Source organism: Carex rostrata, chromosome 7 (genome assembly GCF_964058835.1).
Source record: "Carex rostrata chromosome 7, lpCarRost1.2, whole genome shotgun sequence".
NCBI classification, from domain to species: Eukaryota; Viridiplantae; Streptophyta; class Magnoliopsida; order Poales; family Cyperaceae; genus Carex; species Carex rostrata.
In genome coordinates, this window is record NC_135924.1 from 3521677 (window position 1) to 3543772 (window position 22096).

The 22096-nt window shown below is 32.8% G+C and overlaps 5 protein-coding genes across 5 annotated transcripts in view; 4 read left to right on the forward strand and 1 right to left on the reverse strand.

The window, feature by feature from the left end:
- Positions 1 to 2827, forward strand: part of LOC144557628 (UPF0481 protein At3g47200-like) — an 85294-nt gene extending 82467 nt beyond the window's left edge. The window contains exon 3 of the mRNA XM_078306225.1: positions 2799 to 2827. The gene's annotated coding sequence lies outside the window, so the exon portion shown is untranslated. The remainder of the gene's footprint in view (positions 1 to 2798) is intronic.
- Positions 1097 to 2846, forward strand: LOC144556681 (UPF0481 protein At3g47200-like). Its single transcript, XM_078305069.1, is given in 2 exon segments — positions 1097 to 1573; positions 1575 to 2846. Coding segments are annotated over 2 exon segments (1497 nt in total). The 5' UTR covers positions 1097 to 1112; the 3' UTR covers positions 2611 to 2846.
- A 5049-nt stretch (positions 2847 to 7895) lies between these two features.
- Positions 7896 to 9626, forward strand: LOC144557384 (UPF0481 protein At3g47200-like). Its single transcript, XM_078305947.1, has one exon. The coding sequence runs from the start codon at positions 7919 to 7921 to the stop codon at positions 9410 to 9412; it is 1494 nt and encodes a 497-aa protein (XP_078162073.1). The 5' UTR covers positions 7896 to 7918; the 3' UTR covers positions 9413 to 9626.
- Positions 9627 to 13887: 4261 nt separating this feature from the next.
- Positions 13888 to 14935, reverse strand: LOC144556682 (uncharacterized). Its single transcript, XM_078305070.1, has 3 exons — positions 14925 to 14935; positions 14603 to 14743; positions 13888 to 14554 (listed from the first exon to the last, which is right to left on the reverse strand). Exons 1-3 carry the CDS (start codon positions 14933 to 14935, stop codon positions 13888 to 13890), a joined length of 819 nt encoding a protein of 272 aa, XP_078161196.1.
- A 2074-nt stretch (positions 14936 to 17009) lies between these two features.
- On the forward strand, positions 17010 to 17892 carry LOC144556683 (UPF0481 protein At3g47200-like). The gene has a single exon (XM_078305071.1). The coding sequence runs from the start codon at positions 17038 to 17040 to the stop codon at positions 17890 to 17892; it is 855 nt and encodes a 284-aa protein (XP_078161197.1). The 5' UTR covers positions 17010 to 17037.
- The last annotated feature ends 4204 nt before the right edge of the window (positions 17893 to 22096 follow it).

Sequence of the window (22096 nt, forward strand, 5' to 3'; positions counted from 1 at the left end):
AAATAATTAAATAAAGAGTTAAATAGATAAAATGGGGATATATAAAAGAAATAAAATAAAGTTTTGATGGGGATATTGGATATTGGATATTATGTTGTTTTGATGGGTATATTGGCTATTTCAAGATTTTATATGGGTATATTGGCTATTTTAAAAAAATTGTGAGCTTTTTGTTGGTCCTATATATGAAGGCGTGCACAAAATATTATGAAATATACTTGACTTAATTAAGATTTTTTTATAGAAATTATACTGTATTAGTTTAATTTAAACATATTGTTTTATAGAAATTTCAACACTTATACTGTATAAGTTTAATTCAAACAAATATAATAAAATATGTTTTATAGAACAGGTTAATTTTACTGGATGATTCTATAAAATAATTTATGTTTTGTTAACTAAAATGCTTTAAGCACTACTTGCGACATATTTCTTTTTTCTCATTTTCTTCTGGATCGATTGCTCTCAAATTTCTAAAAAAAATTCCACTTTTGAAACATTAATTATTGAGATAACAAATTATTTTTCTGATTTGCAATAAATTATTCTTACAAGATCCATTACAAATGTCTCACTTCAAAGGTTTAATTTTTCTTTTTGATTGAGATAACAGGCGTACTAGGAGGCCTCTAGTTCGTGTGCAGGTCATATATAATGAACCATTTCTTTGGAGGTTATAAAATAATGATAAATGCATATTAAATTATTAATAGTAGAAAGTCAGCAAAAATATATAGTGAAAGATATATAGTTCCAGTCTTCCAGAAGCACATTTTTCAAATACTAGTTAAGAAAAAAATATAGTTATGAATTTAGAAAGACTTTAAATTTCTCAGATTTCCATGTGCAATTCGTGGCTCACTGTTAGACCTGATTTATTTCAGGAAAGATTTTTCAATAATGCAAGGGCTCTGTTGAAAAGTAGCATTTTTATTTTCTTATGCATGAAGGTTCAAGGTTGTGTATGTACAATAATTAGAAGAGAGTTAGTGAAGGTCCTATCTTCCAGCCTAGCGTGATGGGGCCACACTAATGATCAATATAAATACAAATGTTAAAGGTCGTTTTGTTGAAATTGAACCAATATTCTTCCATTCACAAAAAAAATAATGGAAGAAGCCCAGATAATTGTAGATGTTGAAGCCTCAATGCTACGTGAACTCGACAAATTATGGGGCAGTACGAACGAGGCAACTAACTTCACCATCTTTCGCACACCACATAACATTTCCCAAAGCAAGAAGAATCTCTTTGAGCCCTCTGTCATCTCCATCGGCCCATTCCACCATGGTCAAGAGCACCTCCGAACCTTGGAGGAGCAAAAATGGCGGTTCTTGCGGGATTTCTTGTCCCGTAAGGACCACATAAGTTTGAATCTCTGTATAACAGAGATGAAGTCGCTAGAAGAGAGCACAAGGAGGTGTTACTGTGAGAAGTTTGATGATCTTAAAAGCAAGGAATTTGTCGAGATGATGCTACTTGACGGATGCTTCTTGCTCGAGTACTTCTTAAAAAGAATTGAAAAAAAAATGGGATTCAATTCTTGAGGTTGGCTGGAATTCTCTTTTCAAATATGGTGATTTCCTACTTCTAGAGAACCAAATTCCCTTCTTCATAGTTGAGAAGTTGATGGAGCTGATTGGTTTTAATCAAGAACGTAAAATGTTTTTTGTTAAATACCTTGTTTATAATTTGTTGCCACACTCCACATTTCGAGACCCTCGAGCTGAAGCTCCAGGCACCAGAGACTCCATAAATGCAAACCCTCCAGCTGAACTTCAAGAACGTCTAGCTAGAATTCCAGATCCTCCAGCTGAAATTCATCATTTGGTCCATCTCTGTTACCACTATTTAGTGCCCAACCCAGGGATACCAGTTGTATTGAGTTCCAAACCATTGTGTCTAACCAAAATATTCAGAGCCAATAGAATTATCAATGGGTTGCTTCATCGGTTTCATTCAAGGGTGCTCAGAGGAAGATCTCCTCATTCGATTTCTCAAAACTCGTCAGTGCCATTGCCGAATTCTACTGGGAATATATCCTCGATGGTGATCCTTTGTGCCACTGAGCTCAAACAAAAAGGTGTGAAATTCACACGAAAGAGTAACCCAAAACATATGCTCGACATATCATTTGAATATGGTGTCTTAAAAATCCCTAGCTTAAAAATCACCGATGCCACTAAGCCTTTTTTCACAAACCTGTTAGCATTTGAACAATCCAAATATGGCAAAGAGAATTCACCCTTTACAAGCTTTGTAATATTTTTTGATAATCTAGTCAACACACCAAATGATGTGACAATATTACAAGACTGCGGAATCGTTGAGAACTGCCTAGGCAGTGAAGAGGCGTTGACTCATTTCATCAACCAGGTCACAGAAGGTGGTATTCTTTTGGAAGGTCACTATTTGGCAGAATTAAAGAGGGAAGTGAACAGATACATTGGATCAAGCTGGAACAGGCAGCGAGCAAACTTGATTCGGAATTACTTTAACAGTCCGTGGGCAACAATTTCTCTCATCGCTGCTTTCATACTTCTAGTTCTTACATTGGTACAATCTTTCTTTGCAGTTTATGCCTATTTCGTTCCCCCGAGCTCATGATGGTTTAAATTTAGCAGTACTATTCGGAGCTTCTAAATTGAACAAGAGAAAAGTGGTGTTAGCATGTATGTTATGAAGGAGTTGTTTTTTTTTAATCTTTTTTTTTTTCCTTCATTGTTTGTCAATTATCATTTTATCCTTTTAGTGTTCTATTTTCTTTTCTTTTCGTTTTATGATTTGCTACGAAGTTTTATTCAAAAGCACCGTGTAACTCTGCACTATATATCATTTGATCCTTTTAGTTTCGTTTATTATTATTCAATTTTCTTGAATGTTCAATATTTGTTTGAATTATGGATGTATTTATACGTTGAATGTTGTTTTCTGTGTGTTGAAATATTGAATGTTGTTTTTTTGTGTATTGAAATATTGAATATTGAATATTTTTTGTTGTATGTTGTAAATATTTCTTAAATTATGGATGGGTAATATTGTATGTTTAATGCCTAGGAAATATGAATGTTAGTCAACTAATGAAAATAAAAGAAATAATAATAATGCAGGATAAGGAATAATAATAAAGCAGGATAAAAAAAATAATAAAAATGTTAGTGATCAATTATAAAGAATAACACAAACAATTTGTATTTACCATCCGTGTATGGTTTACACAAGTTATACACGGATCGATATCACTTTTAGTAACTGTGCATATATATATATATAGGTTTTGGCTAATATGCTACGGGTAGCTAAGAGGCCTCCGTGCTACGGCTCGGATTTCGAGTTTTCAAAATCTTAACGGTCGATCCGAACCGTTCATCTTGTTCTCCATATTAATATGTGCTTGGAGACCAAATTTTACATTTTTCTGAATTTTTTTACTATTTATTAAGCCACTTTGAAAACCGCTGATCCAACGGTAGTTTCTGGTTTTACTGTTGGGTTAAGCCACCGTTGGATCAGGGGTTTTCAAAGTGGCTTAATAAATAGTAAAAAATTCAGAAAAATGTAAAATTTGGTCTCCAAGCACATATTAATATGGAGAACAAGATGAACGGTTCGGATCGACCGTTAGGATTTTGAAAACTCAAAATCCGAGCCGTAGCACGGAGGCCTCTTAGCTACCAGTAGCACCATAGCCACGTATATATATATATGGATAATTATGATGTTTGTCTGTAATCATCCTCCATTATGGATAAAAGTGAGAGAAGTCCGCAGTATTGGTCCTAAATTGGCATACAACTGCAGCCATTATAGAATTCAAAACTAAATCTCATGGAATAGAATGTCATCCCTTTCCATTCTCAAATTAATTTTTTATTAACAGAATTAAAAATTGAATATTGATTAATTAATCAACTGGAATAAATATATCAATTTCTTCCATGACATGGTGCTTGATAAAGAAATTAAATACTGCTGTACAAATTTATCATATCAAACAAAATTCTGTTAATTTCGTTATTAAATAATTTCTTACCTCCAAAAATTAGTCAATTAATTTCAAATTTGAGGTCTTAATCACGTTGATTATTTTCTTTATTGGAATAAGGATTAAATTAATAGGCTATTTTCACTTTACTCCACCAATTGAGCTTGTGTCATGCCTAACAATTTTTGCAACTCGATTTGAAATTCTGGATTATTTGCTATCAGGTAACCAGATTTCTCTATTATTTGTTTTTTTGATTTGTTTGGTTGAATTAGATTTTGAATTGGGTGTTTGATTGTGATGCATATTTAACGGGATAGCTGGTCTGAGGTTCAAATTTGATTTGTTAAATGATGTGATTAATGTGTATTGAGAATTTGTGAAATGATATGATTGTGTGAAATAAAATGAGATATTGCTTGACTTGTTTTATTGATAACCTAGACCTAGGGGCTCTCGCCAGTTAAATATGTAGACATAATTTGATTTGAAATTGTTTGGATTAATCCAGTCTGTTTGAACGATTGTTTAATTAAGCCAATTATAGAGAATCGCGTTGTTAAATAACCGGTTACTAAGCTTTGTAACTAACCTCATATTGTTTTTGTTTATTATTTTTGTTGTGACGTAGGTTGACAGGACAATGGATGAATGTCTGGATGCCTCTCTTGTCGTGACTCCCGGCCCAGCGGCAGAGTCGTGACAATTTTGGTATCAAAACATTCGTTCCTCAGACTGTGTTTGAGTCCAAGTTTTGCTTGTTATCAGTATTTAATTTGTCTGAATTAAATTCTTAACTATCTAAAATTATTATTGATCGATTATCAATTGCATGAAATTTGTCATGCGTTATATCATGTGGTTATCATTCGGTTTATATATCTGATGGAGGGGTAATAAGCTGTCTTTTTTTATTATTAACAACGCCAATAAAATAGAGAAACATAACATAATCAACTATATAAAATATACTTCCAAATAGACTGGATTAATATATAAAATAAAGATTTTAGTCTCCCCCATTTAGTCCCCTATTAGTCTCCTCCATTCAGTTCCCTATTAGTCTCCCTAACAACTTTCCTTTTTTGTTCTCCCACGTGGTCAAAACTCACCATCTTCAATCTCCTCTTAGAAAGAAAAATAAATAAATAATTCAGCACAGCCCAAAACTCACCCTGTTCTTCTCCTCTATTGCTCACCACTAGCTACCTACGCTGTCGAGATCTGGCGAGGAGAGCATGGTGCACCGTCGAGATCCAGCGAGGAGAGCGTGGTGCACCGTCGAGATCTGGCGAGGAGAGCGTGGTGCATCGTCGAGATCCGACGAGGAGAGCATGGTGCACTGTTAAGATTTGACGAGGAGATCCGGTGTGATCCGGCGAGGAGAGCGTGGTGCACCGTCGGAGGGGATCCATGCTAGCCCAACGAAGGTTGTCAGAGTGCAGCATATGAATATTTCATTAGTTAGATATGAATACTTCATTTGTTAGATATGAATGCTTAATTTGCTAGAGATGAATACTTCATTTGTTAGAATATGAATGCTTTATTTGTACATTAATTAGATATGAATACTTTATACCTTTAAATATGAATAGTGTTAGTGTCAGGTGTGATTACTTATTATAAAAAAAGACTTTAAGTAAATTGAAGAGGTCTTGTTAGATATGAATATTTTATTAGTTAGATATTAATACTTCATTATATAGATTCGCTGTAGTGGTCTCCAATCTTGGCAAATGTCACTTTCAGACGGTTGCGGTTCCCAATCCAGACTATCAGATGTCGTCAGCGGCCCCCCTGGTCATTACTGGTCCCCAAGATAAATGGTCCCCTCCAGTTTGTGTTTACATATAACTAATATTATAGATAATAAGTATAAATACTATAAAATCACAGGTATTAATACTATACATTTTGACGATGAATAAAATCGCGTTAACCTTGCTCATTGGTGGTAGTTGCCACGTGCGCGTCAATTAGTGGTCCCCCCATTGTATTTTTTTTTGTTTTTTAATGCGGAAGACAGATAGGGAACTAAATGTGGGGTACTGTTAGTTGCTTCCTAATATATATACTAACATATTAAATTATTGTACAGTCTTGACTTTGCCTATATATGCTAACATATTAATTATTGTACTGTTAGTTGCTTCCTAATATATATACTAACAGATAGGGCACCCTTGTTAATAAATTAATATCATTTAAAATAGCTATGGCTTTTTGTGATAGATGGACTCAAATACGATGTCTTTGACTTTGCCTATATATGCTGCATGTACTCTATGGTTTGGAATTTCATTCCATTCGTAGCCTTAAAACATTTGTTAATAATTTCTTTTTATTTTATTTTTTCAAAATAAATTGTTAATTTTGAAAGCATCATGACAAAATCAATTGACTAATTAATTTGAACTAATGATAAAGTCACGAGTAATTTCATCAGAGTAATTTAGCGCTACAGTTCTACTGGCGTGCCCTTATAAAGAGAGAGATCAGAATGGGGATAGTTAGAGAATGTGGTTTGGGAACCAAATTTATTTTATTACTTATATTCTTTTCGGTTTTGGGGTACCTTTTCCTTTTGATATTCTTTTCTCTTTTGTAAATTTGAAGATTTCTTTATTCGAAATAAGTGGAGCATAATGGCAGACAAGGAAATAGTGAAATACTTGTGCTTTTTGTAATTTGGACACCCATATGTTTTCTTCTTTAATTCATCTTTCTTCTTTGTTGATATATAAATTCATTGCTCTACTTCATTTCGTAGTATATATATCTCATTTTGAGAGCAAAATAAGTCCAATATTAGATATACTTCTAGGTTTTATTGATATCTTTTTGTGATGAATTAGTTTTGAAACGCCAAAATACAATTAATATCAAATTTTGCAGAAAAGCTCGCATTTGTTTATTGGTTGCAGTAAATCATTTTTATAGGATAGCGAAAATATTTAAGGTGTCATTAAACCTCTCTATAATATCAAGTTGAATTTAAATTATTTCTAAAATATTCATCTCATCTATACTTATGTGCACAGTTTATTTGTAATGATTTTATTTTTACACCAGATCATTATACAATAATTTTGCAAGAGAAATAATGGTTTTTCAAAAACTATTGTAGACGTGGGATTGCTGAAAATAGCAAGTTAGATACAGGAATTCTAAAATATTATATGTATGTACAATTGCTTTTATAATTAAGAAATACAAACTATTTAACACAAGTAAAAACTGTTTTTAGTTTCATGCCGATTGCATTTGCATGGTACAATGAAATTATAGTACGCATAACTTTCCTTGGTTGACTAATATATTTTGTTTTGTGAAAGGCAGGATGATATATATACATATATATATAACTATAGTATTTTTATTTAATATATGTAGATTATTCTAACATTTAAAACAATTTGTAAGTTTTGCTTGTCCTGTATATATATAAAATTCGTAAACATTTAAAACAATTACTTTTGAAACATTAATTATTGAGATAACAAGTTATAATTTCTCGCTCTTGAAAACACTTCCAGTGCAGGTCATAATTAATGAACCATATCTCCAAAACCTAATTAATGAAAGTAAGCAAAAACATATAATGAAAGAAATTTAGATCCAGAACCACATTCTCCAAAACCTAATTAAGAATAAATTTTTGTTATGAATTTAGGAAGGCCTGACTTTCTCTGAATTCCTTGTGCAATTCGTGGTTCACTGTTAGACCTTTATTTCAGGAAAGATTTTTTAATAATGCAAGGGCTCTGTTGAAAATTAGTATTTTTATTTTCTTATGCATGAAGGTCCAAGGTTATGTATGCACAATAATTAGAAGAGGGACCCACAGTAATGATCAATATAAATACAAATGTTAAAGATTGTTTTGTTGAAGTTAAACCAAAACTCTCCCATTCACGAAAAATATTAATGGAAGAAGCCCAGATAGACGTTATAGGTCTCGAAGCCTCTCTGCAACGTCAACTCGACAAATATGCGAACAAGGCTGAAAACTTCACTATCTTTCGCACACCACATTACATTTCCAAAAGCAAGAAGAAATTCTTCAAGCCCTCTGTCATCTCCATCGGCCCATTCCACCATGGTCAAAAGCACCTCCGAGCCTTGGAGGAGCAAAAAAGGCGGTTCTTGCGGGATTTGTTGTCCCGTAGGAACAATATAAGTTTGGATCTCTGTATATCAGACATGAAGTTGCTAGAAACAAGAACACGGAGGTGTTATAGTGAGATGTTAGATGAACTTGACAGCGATACATTTGTCGAGATGATGCTGCTTGACGGATGCTTCTTGCTCGAGTACTTCCTCAAATCTAAGGAAGGAAATTGGAATCCAATTCTTGAGATTGGCTGGAAAAGTAATTTCATAAAAAGTGATTTGGTACTTCAAGAGAACCAAATTCCGTTCTTTATAGTTGACAAGTTGTACGAGCTGATTTTCAATCAAGATCATAGAATGATTTTTGTTAAATACATTCCTTATAATTTGTTGCCCGACTCCATATTTCCAGACCCTCCAACTGAAACTCCAGACACCATAGACTCCATAATTGCAGACCCTCCAGCTGAAATTCCAGACTCCACAAACTCCACAATACACTCAAAGCTAGATAAAATTCCAGACCCTCCAGATGAAATTCATCATTTGGTCCATCTCTGTTACCACTGTTTAGTGTCCAACCCAGAGAAACCACTTGTATTGAGTTCCACAATGTTCAGGGCCAATAGAATTATCAAAGGATTGATTCATCAGTTTCTTTCAAGGGTGCTCAAAAAAAGATCTCCTCAGTCGACATCTCAGAGCTTGTCAGTGCCATTGCCAAATTCTGCCGGGAATATATCCTCGATGTTGATCCCTTCTGCCATGGCGCTCAAACAAATGGGCGTGAAATTCAAACCAAAGAACAACCCGAAACATATGCTCGACATATCATTTGAATATGGTGTCTTAAAAATCCCGAGACTAAAATTCCATGATATTACTAAGTCTATTTTCACAAACCTTATAGCATTTGAACATTCCAAATATGGCAAAGAACATTCACCCTTTACAAGCTTTGTAGCATTTTTGGATAAACTAATCAACACACCAAAGGATGTGACAATATTACAAGAGTGCGGAGTCATTGAGAACTGGCTAGGCAGTGAAGACGAGTTGACTCAATTCATCAACCAGGCCACCGAAGGTGCAACTTTGAGCACAAATCACTATTTGAAGGAATTATTCAAGGAAGTGAATAGATACGCTGAATCAAGCTGGCACAGGAATCGACCAAAATTGATTCGTGATTACTTTCACAGTCTGTGGGCAACAATTTCTGTCGTGGCTGCTATCATACTTCTAGTACTTACATTAGTACAATCTTTCTTTGCAGTTTTTGCATACTTCCGTGTCCCAAACCGATGATACTTTAACTTCCAGTACTATTCGGAGCTTCTAAATTGAACAAGAAAAAAGTGATGTTGTCATGTATGCTACGTTTTTCTTACAATGTATGTTTGGAACTTGGAAGGAGTTATTTCTTAATTTCTTTTTCTTCCTTGTTTGTCAATTGTAATTCCTTTTAGTGTGGTATCTTGTATGTCTTTTGTTTTTATGATTTGCTACGAAGTTTTATTCATGAGTACCTTGTAACTGTGGACTATATATCTTTGGTTTATTTTGCATTGTTTTTGTGCAAAGCAATACATAGATCTATTTATTTCCAATTTCACCTCTTGAAACACTCTTACCGCTGATATTATTTTAATATCCAATATTAAATAAAAATAATACAAATGTCCAAGTAGTCTTGAGAATTTTAAAAATATCAAAACTGCCAAAAATTTATGCAGTCAAATAAAGAATTGGACCGCCGAAATTTTCGGCGGCCGTATAACATGAGTTTGTTTTATGTCCCAAACCCTTTTGTATATTTATGATTTTTATATTTAATTTGAAATTTTTATCATTTATTTATTTTAATATTATAAATATTTTATATAATTTTTTAAAAATAGATGAAATATTATATAATTTGATTTATTAGAATGATTGCAACAAATAATCCATATCAACATTTTTCGAGTTGGATATTTTGTGGATGTAAGAAAAATTAATTAGATATTTCTTTGTGTTATTGAAAAAAAAATGTTTTTGATGTGAGTAAATAAAGAAAATATTGTGGTCCTTCTAGTGCAATTAAATTCTAAAATATTATATCTATTTAAAATTTCTTTTTTAAAAGAAGTAATTTCTATGACAAAAGTCAGATTTTTTTTTCCAAAAAAGAAGGATCACAATAGTTTATGTATTTATCTAGAATAAAATTATATATTATTCCATCTACTTTCGAAGAAATATACAAATTATTTCTTATATTTTAATAGAAAAAATAAAAAAAATCATAAACTTTTCTAATTAAATAAAAATCATAAATATACAAAACAATTTCTTTGTTATTTTCGGCGGCCCAATTATTTTCTCAGCCATCGAAATTTTTGACAGTCTAGGCATTTTTAAAATTGTTGATAATACTTGAATATTTGCATTATTTTTTATTTAATGTTGGATATTAAAAAAAATCGGCTCTTAACGGCTTGCGGCAGAATCTCATTTCCCCCAAGAATAAATTTATCGTACTAAATTTCTATCAGTAATTAATCATCATTTAAAATATTGTTCTATCAATGTTAAAACAAAAATCTAATTATTTATGATAGTACTTAAGAAATAGAAATAAAAAACATAGTATGGTAATAATGCTATTTAAAAATTGTTCTTGATTTTCGGATCTGAGAATTTATCTTTCACATTGGAATATAATTTTACATAGCACAGTTTCTTCTAATTGAACTAAGTGATTTAACAGGTGGAATGAAAGATTCAATAAATTATTAAAAGGGCAGTAGCATAGTCTCTGATCTGAAGTCCGTCTCATCTGTTATAATAACAAGTCGCAAAGGTTTTCCTTTATTTCATTGTTTTCATTTGTTGCATGTACTGCATACCTTGCCTTCTTTGACCCTCCAGTCTGTACCGGCTTTGGTACCAGAGTACCACTGTTCAATAACCATTTCTTTTACCTTTAATACGAGAGAAATGAGAACAAAAAGGAAAAACAATGAAATATTGCTATACATGACTTTGAGTTGAGTTCAATAACTTACTTCGCAATGTCCTTTGTATTGCACTAAATCGGTCAACTAATTTGTACTTAAATTGCTCAACATTGGACTTGGCACATTTACCAGTATTTAACTCAATTAATTGGATGAGTTTGGGTCAATATTAGTACTGTAGTGCAAAATAGCTTTTTCTGTGTTATGTAGTTGTATTGTGCTATATTATTCTGAAAAAAATTAGAAGTAAGAGTTTCTTTATGATTGGGCCCCAAAAACATTAGAAAGAAGAGCTACTTTATATCCATTGCTTTTTTTTGGAGTTATTTTAAGTCTTGTTTCAATAATTGGCCCCAAAATGTGTCACCAATTTTATATATTGAAGGAAAAGAGAATGTAGCTGGTACGCTACTCTGATTGATGCAGAAAAGACAACGGTGCTATTCTCTGCTATCCAAACAAAATAGGTTTGCACATAATCTTTGCTATTAGCATTGTTATTGCTACTGTTGTTATGTGGTAATTATTTGTAATGAGCACAACCTAGTTTTACTTATTTTTTTAATCCAGATGTTTTTACTGTGCATATCAGTGTAATCATATTTTGATTGGATTTGAAGTTGTAAATGTATGTTAATTTTGATTTAGAATCCATTTGGAATTTGCATTTTTGCTCTGTTAAAAGAAAAAAATGTTGTATATAATTCTTGTTATGTTGTAGCAAATTATTTGCTTTTTATATTTTCGTGACTTTTAGCGGCGTTTTTGAAGCGCCGGGAAAAGTCTTATTTTTTTATGCGATAGGGCCTTTGGCGGCGTTTTTCAACGCTGGGAAAGCCCATTAAATGCCGGGATAGTTCAAACAATTCTGGCGAACTTTGGAAACGCCGGGAAAAGTAAAGTTTCGGGCGGCACTTTAGAAACGCTGGGAAAACCTTGGGGAAACGCCGGGAAAAGCCCTTCCCGACACTTGCATTCCCGGCACTTGGGTAAATGCCGCTAAAAGTCAATAGTGGCGTTTCCATAGGTTTTTGGTGGCGTTTTTAAGCGCCGTATTTCTTGTAGTGATCATTGGTTCCTTTTACGTTGTTTGTGTATTATTCAAATTTGAAGGTTGTTTTCAGCACCTGTGTAAAGTCATGCAATTTTAAATACGGTCCCATTGAAAATTTATTTGAAAAATATGATCGATTAGAAGACCACAATATAAACGACTCAATTTAAATTTCAGTTATTAACATATTTAAATTAACTAATTGATCTCCGATCAAAAGAGTCTGATTCAGCCCAATTAAATTGATTTTTATTAAACCCTATTGATCTCAAATCACCTCCCTCTTTTAATTGATTTTAACCCCCCCTCCAATTAATTATGTCTCTCTCTGGCACATATCTCTCTTGGTTTTTATTCAATTCGATTAAATTCAATTTAACGAGATAAAACCTTCGATCTAACATTTAATTATATGAAATCCTTATTTAAAACCAACCCTTCCCCATGCAAATCTTGCAACCCGATTTGAACTTCTTTTGGTCAAAAAAGTTCCTGCATCAAAGGTACTTAAATTATACTATATTTAATATGGATTCCTAGTTTAATAAATTTAAATTTAAACTCTAATATGCAATTTCATAAGATCCAAAATTCTAATGAAAAATGAGAAGTTTATTAAATTACGTTAGCAGCTCGAGAGGAGTCAGGAGATTTCTGTGTTTTTTTTTTTCTTTTCTTTCACCTTTTATCTGTGTGTTTTTTTTGGTCGCGAGTCAGAGAGACAGAGACAGAGGGCGAGCAGGTTTGTAAATTTGTTGTTTTTTGGCGTTTCGTTCGACAAACATAGAGAGAGGGAGAAAGAGCCAGCGGTATATTAAATTGAATTGATTCCATAAATTAGGCCATCATTTCCAGAAAGTCACTTAGGAATTGAATTTAATTGGGCCATCAGTTACAAAGTTTAATATATAACGGACCAATCATTTTAATTAGTTTTGAATTAAAATTAGTTTAATACAAAGTTTAATATATAACGGACCAATCATTGTAGGGCATACAATGCCAATTTCAAGGATAGGTCAAAGGCTCAAAATTCAGTCTATAAATTAGTTTTGAATTTTTGTAACTGTCCTACCCTGTGCTGCTACATTGCGACCACATGTCTGGCAGAAATATTAGTTAAGCAAAGTTCTATATATGGACAAAATTTTAAATCAAATAATTTTCCACATATCTAAACAAGTAGTACGGTTGTAGACGTACTAAACAAGTTCTACAACAATAATATTGGTGGAATGACCAACGTATCTATGGTACAGACTATAACTGTCTCCCTTATGCGCTATTAAATAATTAAAGCATACAAATCTCATCAAAGCAAATTTGTATTAATGTAGATTACGTCATATTGTAAGGAGAAAGTATTAACAAGTAGATAATACGAAGATAGTATTAACAAATTTAAGAAATTAAATATGAATGATGAAATCATGAGTGTAGCAAAAAAATAAAATAAAATAAATACAACCAAAATCTCTGTGTTAAATTATTGAAATAATATTTTACGTCCCCTTAAATTTATATAATCAAGCACCAGTCTTCATACATAGTTTGATAGATCTTTCAAAATAAAACCAGCATTATCCATACATGTAAGCAATAAAGTCCATGCTATGCAAATACCAAATATAATGAAAATAACAGATATGAAATATAAATATGTTATACTAGAAATGATAAAAGATAAATGATCCCGAAAGCACGACAAATTGCATCCTCAAAATGCCCTATGACTGATTGGATGTCTCCCCTGCATTATCACTTTGATTAGGCTCATCCTTCTCCATAATCCAACAACTCGTACCCTCGGGGAAGTTCTCAAGCTTAGGACATTTGACATATTCTACGTACTTCAAATTCTTAAATGAGCTCCTCAACTCAACCCAGTTTGTTTTCAAATTCTTCAAGAACTTGAGACGCAGTATCTCCACTTCCCACCTTTCATCGTTTGTAATTTTTGTAAGCTTTCCACCTCTAATATATAATCTCTTCAACTTTTTTAGCTCTGCAGAGTTCAACAACTCTGTTGCCTCAGTTTCTGGATAACATCTTATATCCAACTTTTCCATATTCTTTAGTAAAGAGTCGATCAGTTTCTTATTATTGTCCTTATTTCCTCCCCATATAATGGTCAATACCAAAAGGTTGTCCAGAGGTTTTAAGCCACTAGAATCTTCAAGAACTGAATTTCCGGTGGCAATTCTAATGCTGAGTTTCCAAAGCTTACTCAATTTTGAAAGATCAGTTAGCTGGCATGACTGGTTTTTGTTTCCCAAGCTGCTCACCACAAAACCCTTTAATACCTCCAAATTAGAGAGCTCACTTACCCATTTTGGCATATAATCTAATAGGTAGCACTCTGATATATCTAAAACCATCAACTTCTTGAACCAGCTTCCTTGGGGTTATGCCGATCTTATTAATTTTGGTTTGAATATGGACCTTGGTTTCTGCGGTAATTTGTCCAAATTATGACAAGCCTTGAGGTCTAGTATTTTCAAATATTCTAGCTTCCCAATTGATTCATGAAGCTCTTCTATCCTCCAAATACCTGGCAGGCTAATTAAGTCATGGCTTAGGCATCTATGTTATGGCCCAATTTTACTCTCTGAACATTAAACAGCTGTTCTATTGACTTAGGCATCTATGTTATGGCCCATTAGCCCAATAACGACCCAGCCCAGTCCAAACTTCTCTTTAATTAACGCACGGAGCGGCGTTGGATGGTTATGAAAATGAAAATATTCAAAGATAAGGACAATACAGTATGCCCATTAGCCCAATAGCGAATAATAATAATTGTGAGATTTATATATATAAAATCTGGGTGTTAATGTCTTTGTGGTATAAGAAAAACATTTTATAATAAACTTTTAGTTTTCAATTCTACCTAAATCTTTTCATTTCTTTTCTCTTCTTTACTGTACTTAATTTAAAACAATGACAATCTCAAAGATATGCTATCCCAATAAATAAGTAACCATATATAATTCAATACGTACTATTGCTAGGATCAAAGATAATAATTACTTATTCTTTTCGTTTTGTCCTACCTTTTCCTTTTGATTTGCTTTTTTCTTCTGAAAATTTGAAGATTTAATTTTTCAAAAGAGGTGGAGCATAATGGCAACACAAGGACATTATGAAATACTTTTGCTTTTGCTTTCTTTTCTTTTATTATTTATTGCATCATAGTTTTCTTTAATTTTTTGGGGCTTAAAAAAATATTTTACTTGAATAATTCTTGTAGTAAAAATTTCTTGTATATGTAGGATTTTTGAAAATAGCATGTAAAATTAGGATTGAGTGTTATGGAGTAAGCTGTCTTTTTTATTATTAACAACGCCAACAAAATAGAGAAAACGATATATATACTAACATATGAAATTATATTGCTTGGATCAAAGATTACTCAATTGTTCTTTTCGTTTTGTGGTATATTTTCTTTTGATTTTCTTTTCTCTTTTGTTAATTTGAAGATTTAATTTTTTAAAAGAGGTGGAGCATACTATGAAATACTTTTGCTTTTGCTTTCGCTTTTGATTTTTTTTCTTTTATTCTTTACTTCATATTTCCTCTTTGATGATATAGAAATTCATTGCTTGAGCGACTAGACTTTTGTTGCTTTCTACAATCAAAGTTTTCTTTAATTTGCTGGGGCTTAAAAAATTATTCTACTTGAAGAATAATTGTAGTAAAAAATTCTTCTATATGTAGGATTTCTTGCATGTAAAATTAGGATTTTTGTGGCATGGAGGGGTAATACTGTCTTTTATATCATTAGCAACGCCAACAAAATAGAGAAACATAATGGAATCAACTATATAAAATATACAACTTCCAAATAGACTGGATTACTATATATACTGACATAACAAATTATATATTGTACAGTCCTGGCGCACCCAATTGTTAATTAATTAATATCATTCAAAATAGCTACTGCTTTTGTGATAGATGGACTCAATTACGGTGTCTCTGACTTTGCCAATATATGCTGCATGTACTCTATGATTTGCAATTTCATTCCATTTATAGCCTTAGAACATTTGTTAATAATTTATTTTTGTCTTTTTTTCATAATATATTGTTAATTCTGTAAGCATCTTGAAAAAAATCAATTGACTAATTAATTTCTACTAATAATAATGTCATGTGGATTGTTGGAGAATGTGGTTTGGCAACTAAATTTCTTTCATTACATATATTCCTTTGGTTTCTTGTGTACCTTCTCTTTTTTCTTTTCTTTTCTCTTTTGTAAATTTGAAGATTTCATCATTCAAAAGAGATGGAGCATAATGGCACGACAAGGAAGGGGTGAAAATACTTTTGCTTTCCGTAATGTGGAGACACCCATATATTTTAATTATCTGTATCCCAGTAGCAGATAAATACTATATAATTTACTATATATTATGAAAATATTTATGTATATATCTACGGATATCCGATATTTGATCCGTATCCTTATTATCCGTCTAATATTTGATCCATATACGAATCCGAAAATTAAAAACGGATATGGATATGGTTTACCACTATCTGATCCGTATCCGATCCATTTGCACCCCTAAATATCACCCTAATAATAGTTGACGTAATTCATTAGTATTTTTTCATATTATTTTTAAATTAAAAACTGGTGAATTTAATTACAAAATTTATATATATTTTTTATTTTTTATTTTTTACAAATGAGCCCGTAGGCGACAAAATTTATATCGAAACATCATATACGGATATGGTCCAATCACTTTCCAAAGTCTATCTTCCAGCTCAGACTGATGGGGCCCCACTAATGATTAATATAAATACAAATGTTAAAGCTCGTTTTGTTTAAGTCGAACCAAAACTCTCCCATTCACCAAAAAATATTAATGGAAGAACCCCAGATAGTTGTAGATGTCCAAGCCTCTCCTCTGTCAGAATCCTATTCTCTGTCAAAAGCCCCGATAGTTGTAGATGTCCAAGCCTCTCCTCTGTCAGAATCTTCTCCTCTGTCAAAAGCCCCGATAGTTGTAGATGTCCAAGCCTCTCCTCTGTCAGAATCCTCACCTCTGTCAAAAGCCCCTAAAGTTGTAGATCTCGAAGCCTCTCTACAATGTGACCTCGATACATTACGCGACAATGCGAACAAGGCGGAGAACTTCACCATATTTCGCACACCACATAACATTTCCAAAAACAAGAACAATCTCTTTGAGCCCTCTGTCATCTCCATCGGCCCATTACACCATGGTCAAAAGCACCTCCGAGCCATGGAGGAACAAAAAATGCAGTTCTTGCGGGATTTCTTGTCCCGTTGGGACCACATATGTTTGGATCGTTGTTTATCAGAGATGAAGTCCCTAGAAACGAGAACACAGATGTGTTATAATGAGACGTTTGATGATCTTGACAGCAATGCATTTGTCAAGATGATGTTGCTTGACGGATGCTTCGTGCTCGAGTACTTCTCAAAATGGGATGAAGGAAGAAATTTGAATGAGGTTGGCTGGAATTCTCAATTCATAAGACGTGATTTGGTACTTCAAGAGAACCAAATTCCCTTCTTTATTGTTGACAAGTTGTATGAGCTGATTGGTTTAAATCAAGATGCTAGAATGGATTTTGTTAAATACATTGCTTTTAATTTGTTGCCCTATGGCTCCATAATTCAAGACCCTCGTGCTGAAACTGCATACACCATAACTGAAGACAGTCAAGATGAATTTCTAGATCCTCCAGCTTAAATTCATCATTTGGTCCATCTCTATTACCAGTATTTAGTTCCCAACCCAGGGATGCCAGCTGTATTGAGTTCCAAACCACTTGATCTTACCAGAATATTCAGTGCCAATATAATTATCAAAGGTTTTCTTCATCGGTTTCGTTCAAGGGTGCTCAGAGAAAGATCTCCTCGTTTGACTTCTTGAAGCTCGTTAGTGCCATTGCCAAATTCTACCGGGAATATATCCTCTATGGTGATCCCTTTTGCCACTGAGCTCAAAAAAAAGGGCCTGAAATTCACACAACAGAGCAACCCGCGACATATGCTCGACAAATCATTTGAATATGGTGTCTTAAAGATCCCTAGGCTAAAATTCACCGATTCCACTAAGCCTATTTCGCAAACCTTATAGCATTTGAACATTCCAAATATGGCAAGGAGCATTCACCCTTTACAAGCTTTGTATATTTTTTGGATAAACTAGTCAACACACCAAATGATGTGATAATATTACAAGAGTGCGAAATCATTGAGAACTGGCTAGGCAGTGAAAGTACTATTATGTGGAACTCTCACTATTTGGAGGAATTAAATAGGGCAGTGAACAGATACATTGGATCAAGCTGGAACAGGCAGCGAGCAAAATTGATTCGTGATTACTTTAGCAGTCTGTGGGCAGCAATTTCTCTCGTCGCTGCTTTCATACTTCTAGTTCTTACATGTCTACAATCTTTCTATGCAGTTTATGCCTACAAATTTCCGCCGAGCTCATGATGCTTTAACTTCCACAGTACTATTCGAGGCTTCTAAACTGAACAAGAGAAAAGTGGTGTTACCATGTATGTTAGGAATGAATTATTTTTTTAATCGTTTTTTTTTCCTTCCTTGTTTGTCATTCCGGGTAGTGTTCTATCTTGTTTGTTTTTTGTTTTTATGATTTGCTACGAAGTTTTATTCAACAGTACCTTGTAATTAACTCCGTACTATATGTCATTGGTTTGCTTTACTTTGTTTCTTTTATTATTCAATTTCAAAGGTTATTTTTAGCAGTGGTTACAGGCATGTATTGTCTTCTTTGAGAAACTTGGGAGTTGCTGCCAAGGTAATTTTATTGAAATTTAAATAAAGTGCATGAGTTAGTACAAACGCTACAGGGAATGGCATGAGTCAATACAAAACCATTCTCTGTCATCTCCCCTGACATTATTTAATTATTTTAAATCTTTATTTATCATAGATTTAAATTCATTAAAATATTAATCCGGAATAAAATAATTTTTTACAAAATCTACATATTTACATTTAATTGGTTAAAGTCAGAAAACAGTTATGATTGCAGACCTCTGATATTGTTTTTGTAGAAAATCCAATCAAGATGAATTTGGATCTGTAACAGAAAATTCTACGAATTTGAAGGCAAATTTGGAACACATAAAAGTACTTTTACAGCCCTTAATTTGAAGGCAAAGTTTAAGAACGACAAAAATAAAATTTCAAGGTCTTTCAAAAAAAACAAAAATTAAAGAATATTTACCGTACTAATTTTATATCAATAATCATCATTTGAACTATTGTTCTATCAATGTTAATATGAAAATCCAATTAATTATAATAGAACATATATATGAAACAAAAAAAAAAATAATATGATAATCATGCAATTTAAAAATTATTCTAGAATTCGGATATGAGATTTAATACAATTGTCGACCAATGACTTATCTTTCATTTTGAAATATAATTTTAAAGAGCACACTTTCTTCACTTCCAAATGACTGGTCCCACTTTCTTTTTTAAAATATAAAAGAGCTTGCAGAACAATTAAAATTTTGTTCTGAAACTGATATATTAAAAGATAAATTTTGTAAGTGAGATCGTTAGGAGGATATATCAAAACACTTATGTTACATATCTTTATGGTCATTTTAGTTTTTGAATATATTTAACACATACATCTAGTTTCTAATGTATATTCTATTGTATCTACATTCTTAGCAGTTGAATTTTAAGAGCACAATTCTTTTTAGCATCCATCTTTAATTAATAAAATAAACTGTTTCTCATCAACAAATCTGTACAATTACTACAAGATTTATCCTTCCTGTGTAAATTTCAAGGATAATTTCTAGTTTACCCATACAAATTAACTTCTATAATAACCAACTAGTATCCTACATGTAAGTTGCAACAGGAACAGGCCACACTATGGGAGAAATTCTGTGTAAACAAGGGGGGTACTTAGCTTAGCAAGTTTTCTTATTAAAATTTAGTTTCAGGTTTGTGCTGGCATAGGTTTCTTTCTCTATTTGCAGTCGAATGGTGATGCTCAGTGTACTGATGTGGTGGAGTCAAACCTGTATGAACTTGTTTACTATATGTAACCTGGCAGCCTCTGCCTAGTCTTTTCAAAAAAAGTTGCAACAGGAACATATTATTAAACCAGACATTGTGCCAACTAGTATCATCATCACCTAGCAGCCGCTGCCTGGTTTTTACAGAAAAAAAAAAAAGCCAGGCATTCCGTCCCTTAGAAGTATCTTCATTTAGATTAAACTATGATTACCTTTAATTTATAACGAAAATTAGCCATATGTTATATCTCATTATCATTTTTTTAAAATCGGAACAATGGCCAAGGTTTGTTCGAAACGTTAGATACTAGACCCATAATTTGGGCTTAAACTCCGTACCCAACTTCAAATAAGGCCAACTTTGGTCAATAGGCTTTACTAAAGAAATAGTGAGCCTTTTCAGCTGTCAACTATTTCCCACCTTTGTGATTCTTTCATTTTAAAATAAATTTTATTTTATTTTCTTATGAGTAATAGTTGTTTTGCTGGTCTCGGATCGCGCCACTGCACATTTTGGGTTATTGTGGAGTGACACACAGGGATTTCTGGGGACAAAATTATTAGATTCGCTGAATTCATTAGGCTTCACATGGGCTTGTAGACTACTGGACCTATATCCTTGATGAATTTTGTTCTAGCAAGTCACACCTACCTTTAGCCCTTTAACACCTGATATGTTCGAGTAAATGCACCACTACCTTCATCCTTCATCAAGATAAGGTTATAAGTGCGGATCTTAATAGCCATAATAAACATCGAGTAGTGGAGTTGAACTAGGGTGTTCATAAGCTCATCAAACTTTTTTAGTGAGTTTAACTTTAAACGACAGATTCAAACTGTTGAAACTTATTTACTTCACAAATGCTATATTTAGATCTCAAATTTGTATATTTTTAAATTAATTTAGTATAAAGTTAAGTGGTAACAAAAAAACAAATATTTTAAAAATTAACTTATAAATCTATTTTTTTAACAGCTTGACTTTATACTTAATTAATTCAAAAATTTATAAATTTGACATGTCATTTAACGGTCAACCACACACACACGGGCATTTAAAATGCAACCACGAACGAAAGACACATATATTCATACACAATTTCTTAATAACAAACTATGTAAGTTCTTGTCGGATCTTACAGCACGGAATCAACCGGGTATGATTATGCTCAATCTCCACACATGGTTTTGTATTTAGAAACCGTGTACGCTTCATTTGCGCTCTGGATCTCAATCAACCCTGCTCAAAATAATCTCATATTTTGCATGACTGACATTTTTGGTGCCTATTCGGGATAGAGCAGGGGGGCCATATTATTAGAGCTTCGACATTCGTGCATAACGTATTTGAATGGTTCAGAATTTTCAAAAAGTCACCCAAAATATGAGATATCTCAGAGGATGCGAACTCATGAGTTTGAGTGTGTGTACTCTGAGATACCTCATATTTTGCATGACCGACATGGCTGGTGCCTATTTGAGGACGGTGCATGGAGCCAGTATTATTTGAGCTTTGACATTCATGCAGAACGTATTTGAACAGTTCAAAATTTCTAAAAAGTCACACAAAATATGAGATATCTCAGAGGATGCAAATTCATGAGTTCGAGTGCGTATCCTCTGAGATATCTCATATTTTGCGAAACTAATGTCTCTGGTGCATATTCGGAGATAGAGCCGAGGCCAGTATTATTTGAGTGGGGACAGAATTATTAGATTTGCTGAATTTGTTGGGCTTCACACAGGGGCGGAACTAGAAAATTAAGATTGGGGGGGCTAAATAAATTATTGTAGTGTAATTTTGTTTTATAGGGGAACTAATATGTATAAGTACTTTTATAAATTATTAAATATGAAGGACTAACGTGCTAATTT

Excerpts from the sequence above, each read along its gene's own strand:
- LOC144557384 (XM_078305947.1), top strand. The coding sequence starts at position 7,919 with ATGGAAGAAGCCCAGATAGACGTTATAGGTCTCGAAGCCTCTCTGCAA.
- LOC144556682 (XM_078305070.1), bottom strand. Across the intron at positions 14,555-14,602 it reads AAATTACCGCAGAAACCAAG|CTGGTTCAAGAAGTTGATGG; the intron begins GTCCATATTCAA and ends ACCCCAAGGAAG.
- LOC144556683 (XM_078305071.1), top strand. The coding sequence starts at position 17,038 with ATGGAAGAACCCCAGATAGTTGTAGATGTCCAAGCCTCTCCTCTGTCA.